Here is a 13,916-nt window from a genome sequence, read left to right on the forward strand (position 1 = left end):
CTCCTCTATCCATCTTCTATGCGCCTCCCCCTCTCTCCCTATTTATTTCAGAACCCCCTTCCCCTCCCCCATTTCTGATGAAGGGTCTAGGCCCAAAACGTCAGCCTCTCTGCTCCTATGATGCTGCTTGGCCTGCTGTGTTCATCCAGCTCTGCACCTTGTTGTCTCGGATTCTCCAGCATCTGCAGTTCCTACTATCTCTAATATCCTTGGGACCTGGGTTTGAATTCTGCCATAGCAGACTGTGGAATTTGAATTCATTAATAATCTGGAATTAAGAGTGTAATTTCTGAGGAAAAAAGCAAAAACTTTAGGGTAGGAAACCTGGCCTACGTGTGACTCCAGGCCCACAGCAATGTGGTTGTCTCTTGGTTGGGCAATAAATGCATGGACCAGCCAGCGATGCCTTCATTCTACAAATGATTTTTTTTAAAAAAAGCATATAGATAGGTTGAAAAATAAAGTTGCCATCTCATGGACCCCGATCCAATTCTTGGGATTGGGTCAATGATCAGGTTCCTTTTTTGGACAAATTGAAAGAAAGCTCAGTACTTAATTCTGTGACTGTTTTCAAATGTGAGTGATAAAGGTTTTGTTCGCATGCCAAAGACTTCACGTCAAATGAAAGATTTTCTGGAATGCCTTATCTACAAAATATATCTTTTTATTTGAAATCACCCCTTCTTCATAAAATTCCATAATAGGATGCATGAAAGAAATATTGTGGTTCATCTGTGGGTTTCTGTGTTGTCTGGTAACATCATGTATCACAGACTCACAACAGAAGCATTTACCTCAGCAATTCTAATGCAGTTTCTGAAAATCTGCCTCTTATGAATGAATCACTCGTCTCCCCTTTCCTCATAGTATCAGATAAACCCAATTATAAAGATTCCATTGTTATACTGGGATCTCCAATGACTATGGTCTTCCTTTTAAAATTCAGTCCATTTGAGATCTCAGTTGCTGCTTTTTGACATAGAAGTAGTAGAGTTTATGTCCCTTCTGAGACAATCTAAACTCGGGTATAAAGGCTGCCTTAATTCTTGCTTGCAGGGTTAAAGCTTCTTTTTAAAGAACGAGTTCTGTAGGGTTAGCTCAGATGGCTGGACTGCTGGTTTGTGATGATGCGTGGATTCGAATCTCACACTGGCTGGGGTTACCATGAAGGACTATCCTTCTCAACCTCCCTCCTCAGGTTAAAGTGCCATTACTTGTCTGTCTGTCTGTCTGTCTCTCTCTCTCATATGAAACAGCAGCCATACAGTCTGGTCAATGTATGGTGACTTTCCTTTCAGGGTGCAGTGTTACTAGACTAACAAACCAGAGACAACAGTTAAAATCACACAACGGTAGCTGTGGAACTTAAATTCTGTGAATTAAATAGACCTGGAGTTAGAAAAAAAAAGGCAGCTTCAGGAATGGTGACTACAGAATTGCTGTAAAAATACTTCTGAACCAATCCTTTCCTGCCCTCCTTACCAAATCAGGCCCACAAGCGACTCCTAGATCTGTGGCAATGTGGTTGAATCTTCACTGTTTCCTAAAATGGCCAACACACTTGAAAGTGGAGGGGAAAAGATGTCAGTGGTGTGAAGTTTTTAAGAACTGAACTGGTGCAGCTGAAGGCCATTGTGTCTACATCAGCTCTTTGTGTCAGGTGACATCGCTCTGTGCTATTTCTTTTTTCATTTGTGGGATGTGGGCATTGCTGGCTGGGCCCAGCATTTATTGCCCATCCCTTGTTGTCCCTTGAGAAGGTGGTGGGGAGCTGCCTTCTTGAACCTCTGCAGTCCATGTGCTGTGGGTAGACCCACAATGCCCTTAGGGAGGGAGTTCCAGGATTTTGACACAGCAACAGTGAAGGAATGGAGATATATTTCCAAGTCAGGATGGTGAGTCACCCCTCAGCCTCTGACACTCCAGAGAAAATAGCCCCAGCCTATTCAGCCTTTCTCCATAGCTCAAACCCTCCAACCCCGCCAACATCTTAATAAATCTTTTCTAAACCCTTTCAAGTTTAACAACAGCTTTCCTATAGCAGGGAGACCAGAACTGGATGCAATATTCCAAAAGTGGCCTAACCAATGTCCTGTACAGCTACAACATCACCTCCCAACTCCTATAGTCAATGCACTGACCAATAAAGACAAGCATACTAAACACCTTCTTCATTATCCTGTCTACTCATGACTCCACTTTCAAGGAAAAATGAATCTGCACTCCAAGGTGTCTTTGTTCAGTAACACTCCCCAAGACCTTACTATTAAATGTATAAGTCCTGCCCTGATTTGCCTTTCCAAAATGCTTAAAAGACAGTGGGACAGGAACATGGATAGGAAAGGTTTAGAAGAATATGGGCTAAATGCAGACAAATGGGACTGGTTCAGTTTAGGCTACCTGGTTGGCATGAATGAGTTGGGCTGAAGGGTCTGTTTCCATGCTCTATAACGGCTTCATATAAGGGTCTGTTTCCATGCTCTGTGACGGCTCTATAACAGGATAGTTCTATATTTCCTATATTACAACAGTGGAGGCATTTTACATAAAGAAGCATTTTAGGACATTGAGGTTGTGAAAGATGCTATATAAATACGATGTTTTATGTTCCCTTTAACTTCCTTATCCTTCAGGCAATGGTTAGGCTGGTTCAGATTGGCACAGAGCTATTTGCAGGCAGGTTAGATAAACACGATGGGAGACAGAAGGATATACCAATGGGAGGTAAGTGAAGAAGGGTAGTAGGAGGCTTATAGCATGAACCTCTTGGGCTGAATGGTCTATTTTTATGCTGTGGATTCTGTGCACTTTGTAAAATATGACAGGGAGGAGATATTGGGGCAGATGCCCAATTGTTTGGTCAAAGAGGAGAGTTTTAAGCAGAGATGTCAAAGACAAGAGTGAGATGGAGAGGTAAGAGAGAGGGAATGCCAGGGAGCAGGATTGTGGCAGCTGAAGGCATGCGTCCAAAGGTGGAGCAGTTAAAAATCAGGATGCCCGAAAAAAAAAATCACCTACAGCAAAAACAGAAATTGCTGGAGAAAATCAGCGGGTCTGGCAGCATCTGCATAAAGAAAGCAAAGTTAACGTTTCAGGTCCAATGACCCTTCGTCAGAACCATTCCTTTAGATTTCCAGCATCGGTGGTTCTTTGTTTTATATAAATGCCACCGACACTTGGTGGACCTTGTCCCTGCTGTAACCACCACTCCTTCAGTGTAACCTTTATGTACATGGGCAGCGCCTGGGAGGTGATGTTTGAGAAAGATCCAGGCTCCAGTTAAACTTACTATGCCAACATGACAGATCAGATTTACAAAAGAACATTTTGTGGTTCTCATTAGACCGTTGTTGCAATCCTTTTGAGATTTTTTAATTCTTTCTGCGACCCCATTTGTCCTGTCTGTAGACTTGCTTGTGATTGTCACCACCCAGAAAGCAAAGAAAATCCTTGAAAATACATTTGCCAGAGAAATATTTGTGGTGACATCAGGATTAGGGGTCCCCCGTTTAAGGACGGAGATGAGGAAGAACTTATTTTGTCAGAAGGGTGCAATGGTGTTTGGAATTTTCTTTCCAGCGAGCAGTGGATGATGCGTCATTGAATATGGTTAATGTTGAGACAGGAAGATTTTTAGGGCTTTTTTTCTTAGATGGCGTGGGTGGCAGCACGTAGAAAGGTGAAACAAAAGCCACAATCACGTCAGCCATGATATTAATGGCAGAGAAGGCTCAAAGGGCCGAATGGCCCACTCCTGCTTTTAGTAACAAAACTTTGACAAGACACCCCTCTGCCAAAGGTTGAGTAGTGATACAATAGGGCTCTTGTGGTGCATTGGTAGTGTCCCTACCTTTGAGACAGGAGGCCTGAACCACCTGCTCTGGACATTTGTAAGAACATCTCTGAACTGACTGATCGGAAAATATCTACAATGCTGCGTCTAATGCACTGCCCTTAAGTGTGATGTGATTTGTGATAGAAACATAATTATTTTGTCTTTTAAATTGTAATCAAAAAGTCAATTATTCAGGCATTTACACATGAAGGAAGTGTTGATGCCATTTTAGTAACAAACCTCCTGCATTAGCTGGGACTGCCGTCAGTATATTCCATCTTGTCCACACAGAAAGGAACATTCGGGCTCTAACAACTTCCTTAATTTTAAAATGTTCATCCTTATTTTCAAATCTCTTTCTGGTCATATCCCTCCCCCTTTCTGTAAGTTCCTTCAGTTTCAGAAACCTTCTAATGAACATAGAAGCACAGGAACATGAGTACGCTATTCAGCCCCTCGATCCTGTTTCTTAACTCCTTATGCCTGCTTTTGGTCCATATTCCTTAATACTTCTGCTGAACAAAAAATTATCGATCTCAGATTTAAAATTAACAAAAGATCTAGCATCCATTGCCATCTATGGAAGACAGTTCCAAACCTCTCCCACCCTTTATGTGTAGAAGTGCTTCCTAACATCTCTCCTGAATGGTCTGGCCCTAAATCTCAGACTATGCCCCTTAGTTCTAGAATCCCCAACCAGTGGAAATAGTTTATCTTTATCTCCTGTCTTTTCCTGTTAATATCTTCAATATTTTGAGCAGATCACTCCTTAACCTACAAAATTCTAAAGCATTCAGGCCTAATTTGTATAATCTCTCCTCATAACTTAATCCCTTAAGTCCAGGTATCATTCTTATAAACGTACGTTGTACTCCCTCGAAGGGGTGATATATCCTTCCTAAGGTGTGGTGCCCAGATCTGCTCTCAATTCTCCCAGTGGGGTCTAACCAGGGTTTTGTATAACTGCAGCATACCTTCTGCATCCTTATATTCCAGTCCTCTCGATAGAAATGCCAGCATTTAGGAAACTCTCGGGTCCTGTGGCTTTGTCACTCTTTAATTCCATTATTTTCCTCAGTATCGAAGTTTTACTTGTGTTAATTTTATTCAGTCCTTGTCTCCGATGCACTATTAATTCAGGCTTCTGGCAAGCTATCCTCCTTTTCTACTGTAAATACTGAGGCAAAGTAATCTTCAACACGTCTGACATTTCTCCTTGATCATTGACAATATCCCCACTTTCAGTCATTTGTAGGCCAAAGTTGCTCCTGACCACCTGCTTTACAATTTCTATAAAACTATAATGCTTCTTGTTGATTTTGATGTCCCTAGCAGGTTTCCTTTCATAATCTTTTTTAGTAGCTCTAATAAGCTACTCTGTGGTCCTTGTATCTTTCCCATTCTGCAGGACCTGTGCTTTTTATTTTAACATTTTTGTATGCCCTTTCTTTTAGTTTAATGCTGTCCCTTATCTTTTAGTTGTCCGTGGCTGTTTTTCTCTAAAGTGGAGCTTTTCCCTCTCAGGGATACAAACTGATTTATGTATTGTTAAATATTTGTTTCATGTCTTCCTAACCCTTAGCAGACTTTCCCAGTTTACTGTGGACAGTCTTTATCTTGTCTTGTCTTGTCTCATTAAAGTCGGCCTTCTCTAAAGTTAACCTCTTGTGGCTGATTCATGCTTTTCACTTTCAAATGCTACATTTAACTCATCAATGTTATGATCACTATTTGATAAATGTTCACATGCAATTGGGTGACTAATTCATTCTGAATCATTATTCATTACTGTATCCAATATCGCTTGTCCTCTGTTCTGAAGAAGGGTCACCAGACCCGAAACGTTAACTTGGTTTTTTTCTCCCCCACAGATGCTGCCAGACCTGCTGAGCTCTTCCAGCAACTTTGTTTTTGTTGCTTGTCTCCTTGTTGCATCCAAGACATATTGCTGTCTGAAACCATCCTGGCCACACCCCAGAAATTTACTGCCTTTCAGATAGGGGATTGTCTGCCTCTCCCAATCTATGTTTGAGTTAAAATCCCCTATTATTACTACTCTGGCTTTGCTATGCACTTATCTAATTTCTGCATTTTTACAGTCTAGCACCTCAGAGCTGCTGAGATCTCTAAATTCCTCCAATTCTGTCCCCTTGAACATTTACTTTAACAATTTTAATTGTTCCTTCTTTGGCAGCCACACATTGTAGTAACTGTCTGTACCACTGTCACCATGTTGCACAACAGCTGTTCTGTTGCTCAGACTTGCTGCCATCATTATTTCAGAGCAGGCACCTACAGGTCCTACTTGATGGAGTAAGGCAGAGGAAACCCAGTGGTAGTCTAGTGACGAGGTGATCTTGTCTTGCATTTGGTTGCTACCAAGCAACAGCTAGGTCCTCAGAACAGTCTGAGGTAGGGTCACTCGACCCAAAACGTTAACTCTGATTTCTTTCCACGGATGCTGGCAGACCTGCTGGGCTTTTCCAGTAATTTCTGTCTTTGTTTCTGATTTACAGCATCGGCAGTTCTTTTAGTTTTTAATTAATGACCTGAGGATCTGGGTTCGAATCCCACCGTGGGAAATAGTGGAATTTGAATTCAATAATAAAAAAAATCTAGAATTAAGAGTCTAATTGTGATCATGAAATCATTGCTGATTGTTAGGAGGAAAAACCCATCTGGTTCACTAATGTACTTTAAGGCAGGACATCTGAAATTCTTACCTGGTCTGGCCTACATGTGACTCCAGACCCACAGCAGTGTGGTTAACTCTTAACTGCCCTCTGGGCAATGCCAGCAAAGCCCACATCCCGTGAAGAAATAAAAACAACTCTGTTTGGCATCATCATAATAGAGTGGGAATGAAAGAACGAACACCTTCATATTAACCCTTTCAGAGCTGAACACCTCAAAACAACAGTGTCTTCAGTCTATCAAGGCTCTAAGTTCTGGAAATTCATCCTTAAATCTCTCAGCCTCTCTTACCCCTCCCCCCTTATCACTTCCTCTTTGAGCAGACTTTTGATTGCATGTGTCTCAGTATCACAATTTGGTGGGAGAGGTTGTTCCTGTGTGGTATCTGGGAAAGTTTTACTACAGTATATGGTGCTATAGAAGGGAAGTTGTTGGTAACTGCTGAAGAGGCTGGCTTTCTGCTACCCATTCTTTTACCATAAATCTTGAATTCTGCTCACTTGCACACATCGAATACTGAATTTGACACCAGGATCAATTTAGAAGGGAGCTGCATTGTAGGATAATCACCAGGAAACCTTTGAGAGTCAGTCTCATGTTGAAATCGCCTCTGGAGCAACTGGAACAGGGGTGTGTCCAAATAACACAGCGATGCCCACAAGTGGAGGATGCAGTCCTTGTTAAACACTAAAGTCCATTATTTGATGCTGCATATGGGGTCATAAACCAGTACAATGTGTATCCTTTAACAGAACATCCAAATGAATAAAAATCTTGCATTGCCTGCAGCACAATAATAAAAACCAATTGGATTTATTAACAGAGAAAATGAGTTCTGACGACTTAGCAGCATCGTAGTCACAGGGGTTTCTAATTATCCTAATGATTGGGTAACATTGAGACACTTTAAAAGCTATTTTGCAACACTTTCTAATCTTCCTTCATTTTCACCCACGCAGACATGGTTTTAGATAATTGTGCAGGCAAATTCTAAAGGAACCATCTCAATGTTTCAAAATACAAGCTTTTAAATTGCATATTGCCTTATATAATTGAGAGGGCGATGTTTTTTGTTAGTAATTTCTTAGTAATTTGTCTAGCTTCCCCATAGCACACATTATCTAGGGGGAGAGCGAGGGAGAGAGAGAGAGAAATCAAATCACAGCAGAGTGAAACATGTTCCAAGCTGAAGGTAAGATGAGGAATAATTAGGAGCAGCGCCTATCAAACCAGATATTGGCACTTATCTCAGTTTGAAAACAGCACCAGCTCTGTGAAATCAAAAATATTTTAGTACATTGCAGATAACAAGATCAAAGTTGGCACAGGGTGAAACTTGAAAGGGTTCAGAAACGTTTTACAAGAATGCAGCAGGGATTGGAGGGTTTGAGCTATAGGGAGAGGCTGAATAGGCTGGGACCATTTTTCCTGGACTGTCAGAGGCTGAGAGGTGATCTTATAGAGGTTTATAAAATCATTGAGGGGCACGGAGAGGGCGATTACCCAAGGTCTTTTCCCCAGTGTAGGGGACCAAAACTAGACGGCATACGTTTAAGGTGAGAGGAGAAAGACTTTCAAAAGGGACCTAAGGGGCAAAGTTTTCACGCAGAGGGTGGTGTGTGTATGGAATGAGCTGCCAGAGAAAGTGGTGGGGGCTGGTACAGTTACAGCATTTAAAATGCATCTGGATGGGTATATGAATAGGAAGGGTTTACAAGGATTTGGTCCAAATGCTGGCAAATGGGACTAGATTAATGTAGAATATCTGGTCAGCATGGGCCAAAGGATCTGTTTGTGTGCTGTACACAATGTCTCTAAGAACAATCGACTGGTTCAGATCCTTATTGCAAAAGGTAAAGTCACCTTAGTCTTACTGGACCATGGGGCTGCTATCTCATTAGAGAGGGACAATTGGCGGTGGTCTAACCCGAGGGTCCCCACGCCTTAGGCGAGGAAAGAGGTTGAGGAAGAGAGTCCTTCATGGTAACCTCAGCTGGTGCAGGGGTTGAGCCCATGCTTTTAGCATCACAAACCAGCCATCCAGCCAACTAAGCTAACCGATGTCCAGATCGTATTATAAACAGTGCACACATAACTGATCAACATTTGTAGAAGCCAGTGTACAGAGTTTCCTCTTTTGCGTAGCGTTGGGGTGTGGGGGTGGGGATGGGGAACATTTATAAGGCACTTGGAATTTGAATTGAATTGCTTACCCATAACTAGAATCAGACTGTCTTTAATAAAGAGTGATATTTGGTGAAGTGCAGGGACCTGGTCCATGCTTTCTATCCAACAGGGTCTGAGAATTCTGACTTGAAATCTTGTACTTTATTGATGATTCCATGAACAGCAGAGCTGCCCCAGTGACAGCTCCATGTACAAATTGATGACCATTATAGAGCCAGAATAGCACAGATGATGCTCTTTGCCCCAGCAAGTCTGTGCTGACCTATCTACACAAATCCCACATTTCATACACTACAGCCATAGCTTTGAATGTTATGATATTTCAATTGCTCATCCCAGCACCTTGTAAAGCTTGCGAGGTTTCCTGCCACAACTCTGTCCCAGACAGTACATTCCAGACGCCCACTACCCTCTGGGGGAAAAGAGGTTATCCTCAAATCCTCCTGCCATCGACACCTCCTGCCTTTAGCCGTAAAATGATGGCCCCTTGTTAGTCACCCCAATTTTCCAGCCTGTTTTCTGATTTAAAACAATTCCCTCAACGGTGTTAGTATGAGTGCGTGACGCTGCAGCTTGTGCAACATTCCTCTGTTTCAATAACCCAGCTGCTGACTCCTGTGGGTGGGTTAACACTTCCACTGCAAAGCAGACAGAAGAATCTGATATGAGCATATAAAACATTCATCAGCTAGAATTGCCAAGAGCATTTTTCCGGGCCTTGGTTACAATCAAAATGATTATATATTTCCCCTCTCTCCCTCTGTCTCCCGCTGGCATTTACTCCTTTGCTGATGTGCAGTTACTGGCACAAAAACTGAAAGAACCGCAGATGCTGTAAATCAAAGACAAAAATAGAAATTGCTCGAAAAGCTCAGCAAGTCTGGCAGCATCTGTGGAGAGAAATCAGAGTTAACATTTCGGGTCGAGTGACCCTTCTCCAGAACTGAGGAACATATTCTGACATCTTACCCCAGCTACTATTTGACAGCTGAGTCCAATATGCCCTCATTCTTACTGTGAGCCTCCCAAGAGTAAGCAGGAGCTGGAATTGCCCAACTTGCAAATCAGGTTCATCATCACCATCCAGAGATAATCTGGATTTAGTGCTATTGGAGGAACAACAGTGGGAAAGTTCACCATTTGTCTTCGATTGTGTGCTACAATGAGTAGGTCCTCAAACCTGCTCTGTTATGTAGTAAGATTAATTGATTTAATAGGATCTAATTGTAGCCATGTCCCACATGCCTGCCTGTTTTAATAACCTTTCACCCTCGCTCCACCTTCAAAACATTCGAGGCATCTGCTCCCACCGGCTTTTCAACAAAAGAATTCCAAAGGTGCCAGAGAAAGAAATTACCTCATCTCTGTTTTGAAAGGGCGATCCCTTATTTTTAAGCACTGACTCTTAATCCTTGCTTATGTCATTAAAGGAAATATCCTTTTCAGATCCAGTCCGTCAAGAGCCTTCAGGGTCTTGTTTCAATGAAATTCATCCTTCTTGTTCATGCAATGAATAACCACAGTTCAATCTCTTATTCTAGAGATACAGCATTGTTGACAGTGTAGCACTCCCTCAGTACTGCACCGAACAGCCAGTCTCTACCCCATTGGACTGTCACATTCCATTTTGCAAGCGTTGGTTCTCAAACCTGTGTACTGATTTTTAAATCTTACGACCCATAAAATGTTCCACATCAAAACGTTTTTGAGAAAACTATTTCTTCTTTCTGAGATTGCAACTCGTGACCAGCACAAAAGTTAAACCACCCTTACTGGAGCCTCTCACCCCATTTCACTGGAGGGTTATAAAGCTTAATTTACCTCAAACTGCATAAAGAATTTATCCCAGCTCAGTTTCTGTGCCATGCCAAAAAAAAAATCAAAGATTGATTTCATCAGCATTTTGTAAATAACCCGAAATAGCAACTGACTGGCAACATTTCTGCCCCAGAACCTTCACCTGTACCTGAATTAGTTTGTGCTTTTGCGACACAATTGTCAGCAGGTAAACTCCAAATAATGTATGTTTACTCTCTCCTCAGCATTTCAACGGGAAGGAGACAATTAACAAGCACTTATGTTAGTTGCAGAATAAACTATAATCTGCTTTCTGTATTCATAAATCATCAGACAGCGTCTGCGAGTGCTGTATAAGACATCACTCTATCCGAGTTAAAGTAATAAAGACTTGGTTTGCCTTACTTCCTCAAAGAAAATAATAATAGAATTGCCTCTCAGGCTCTGTGGCCCAGAAGAGGACCTGTTACAATCTTTATCAGAACAGAGCTGACCAGATCCTGAGTCAACAAAAGTGCAAAACATAATGTAAGAACAATTTCGTTCGGTGCTCTTTTTGGTTGAACAAAAATCTGAAGGTCACAGAAAGTAAACTAAAACATTGTGGGATGATTTAAAGTCTTTGATCCCGTTATTTCTGCTTCTGCTGAGTTGTTTACAAGTGAAGAGAATGGAAGGCTCTGATGGTGGGCAAGGAAGAAGGAACCCGTTAGGATAAATTTACTTTTTTGACAGGGCTCCACTTGACAGCTCACCTGGAGGATGTCACTATTGGTAATGTAGCACTCCCTCAGCAGGGACTCTTGTGGCACTGTCATAGTGTTGCTATCTCCCAGTCAGGAGACCCAGGTCCAAGTCCCACACGCTGCAGAGCAGTATAATAGCATCTCCAAACAGGTTGATTAGAAAATATCCAGTGCTCCCTCAGCAGCAGGCACCAAATACTGGAGTGGATCATTCTGACATCAAAGGAGCAAAAACTTCCACATCAAACCACTGACTGGAATTTAAAAAAAAAATCAGTCACTCCGATCTGTGAGAAGGTATTTACAATCAAGCCACATCACTCTGCCTAATTTCCCAACTGTCTCTCCGCCCTTTTCACATTCGGTGTTTCACTACAATAAGTGATAGGCATTGACTGGTTCATTTCATAGGGAATGCCTGACCAGAGTGGAAGGGATTCTGAAAGCCAGGATTGACATGCATTTGGAAAGACAAGGACCGATTAGGGATAGTCATAGGGATAGGCTTTGTGCATGGGAAATAGTGTCTCGCAAATTTTATTGAGTTTTTTGAAAAGGTGACCAAGAAGATAGGTGAAGGAGAGCGGTAGATGTTGTCTACATGGACTATAGCAAAGCCTTCAATAAGATTCCACATGGTAGACTGGTTAGTGAGGTTAGATCACATGGGATCCAGGGAGAGCTAGCAAATTGGATAGAAAATTGGCTTGATGGTAGGAGACAGAGGATAGTGAGAGAGTGTTGATATTCAGACTGGAGGCTGTGACCAATGGTGTGCCATAAGGATTGGTGCTGGGTCCACAACTGTTTGTCATTTATATAAACAATTTAGATGTGAATTTCGGAGGCATGGTTGGCAAATTTGCAGATGACACCAAAATTGTGATGTCATAGTAGACAGTGAAGGTGGTTATCGAAAAGTACAACAGGATCTTGATCAACTGGGCCAGTGGGTGGAGGAGTGGCAGATAGAGTTTAATTCAGATAAATGTAAGGTGTTGCATTTTGGTAAGACAAATCAGAGCAGGATGTACACCGTTAATGATAGGGCCCTGGGGATTGTTGTTGAAGAGAGAGACCTACAGGTGCAGGTATGTAGTTCCTTGCAAGTGGCATCACAGTGGACAGGGTGGTGAAGGCAGCATTTTGCACACTTGCCTTCACTGGTCACAGCATTGGGCATAGGAGTTGGGATGTCATTTTACAGCTGTACATGACATTGGTAAGGCCACATTTGGAGTATTCCATACAATTCTGGTCACCCTGCTCGCGGAAGAATGTTATTAAACTGGAAAGTGTGCAAAAAATATTTATAAGGATGTTACCGAGACTGGAAGATTTCAGTTGCGAGAAGCTTGATAGGCTGGGACTTTTTTCACTGGAGTGTAGAAGAGTGAGGGGTGACCTTAAAGAGGTTTAGAAAGTCATGAGGGGCATGGATAGAGTGAATAGCCAAGATCTATTCTCTAGGGCAGAGGAGTCCGAAAGCAGAGGGCATAGTTTTAAAGGTGAGAGGGGAAAGATTTAAAAAGGACCTGAAGGGCAACTTTTTCACACAGAGGGTGGTGTGTATATGGAATGAGCTGCCAGAGGAAGCTGTAGAGGTGGATATAATTACAACATTTAAAAGATGAATGGACATGTACATGGATTGGAAATGTTCAGAGGGATATGGGCCAATTGCAGGCAAATAGGACTAGTTCAGTTGAGGAAATCTGATTGGCATGGATCAGTTGGGCCAAAAGGGCCTGTTTCCATACTGTCCGACTTTATGACTCAACATATCTGGTCTGAATTCTAAACAAAGCCTGGCAATTGACTGTCAGTTGTCATCAACTGGTACATTCCCCATGGCAATGTTTCAATCAGAATGTGCCTGTCAAATAATCAACACTCTCCTCATGGAGCAGAAATATTGTTTTCCCTTTACATTGCTATTTCTTGCAAATTGTCCTGATGAGTGCAAGATAAAAAGCTTGACCAAAGTTATTTTCTTAAGTCAACTCCTTTGACGTGTTGCACCCAACAATACAACAGCCATCGTCTGTACAGCAATGCCCTAATATACAAAGGTCAATAACAAGTTAATTGCGTTTTTTCCCTCAGTGTTTGCTAAGGTTGAACTCTATGCTCTTTCTTGAACAAAAAAAATCTATGGAAGATTTAATTCCCATTGGAATTAACTTGTAGGATCTTTGTTTTCAGTCTCATTCCGAGGCTAATTAAGTATTTATGCACCTATGGCTGAAAATTCATTTTCTGACTCTGGGGATCAGTTTTGTTATTTAACTGCACCCTTTCCAATTGTCCAAATAATTCCTTGTATCATACTCATGACAACAGCGTGTAGTTTGATCAGAGCATTGTGGGAGCTCAAGAGAATCTACTGCTCAGTATTCATGTGAAAATGGATCTGTGTTTCGCCTACAGTAAGTCCTAAATAATATTGATCCTATTGGGTTTCTCCAGCAACTTCTGATTTTGTTTCAGATGTCCAGCATCTGCAGTTCTTTGCGTCATATAATTTAACAACATTACTTTCTGGGGAGGATTAAAGTCAATTTTAAAAATTGCTGTGTTATCTACATGAAATCTCACTCACCTCTAGAAAGTCCCATGCAATACTTGGAAAGAAAAAATACTTAAACACTCATTAC

General features: G+C 41.8%; 1 protein-coding gene across 1 annotated transcript in view; it reads left to right on the forward strand.

Moving 5' to 3' along the window:
- The first annotated feature begins 13,666 nt into the window (after positions 1 to 13,666).
- LOC125485741 (regulator of nonsense transcripts 2-like) overlaps positions 13,667 to 13,916 on the forward strand; it is a 39,499-nt gene continuing 39,249 nt past the window's right edge. The window contains exon 1 of the mRNA XM_048610008.1: positions 13,667 to 13,688. Coding sequence (XP_048465965.1) covers positions 13,667 to 13,688 — 22 coding nt within the window. The remainder of the gene's footprint in view (positions 13,689 to 13,916) is intronic.

This window comes from Rhincodon typus, chromosome 22, assembly GCF_021869965.1.
Source record: "Rhincodon typus isolate 14 chromosome 22, sRhiTyp1.1, whole genome shotgun sequence".
In the NCBI taxonomy this organism is placed as follows: Eukaryota; Metazoa; Chordata; class Chondrichthyes; order Orectolobiformes; family Rhincodontidae; genus Rhincodon; species Rhincodon typus.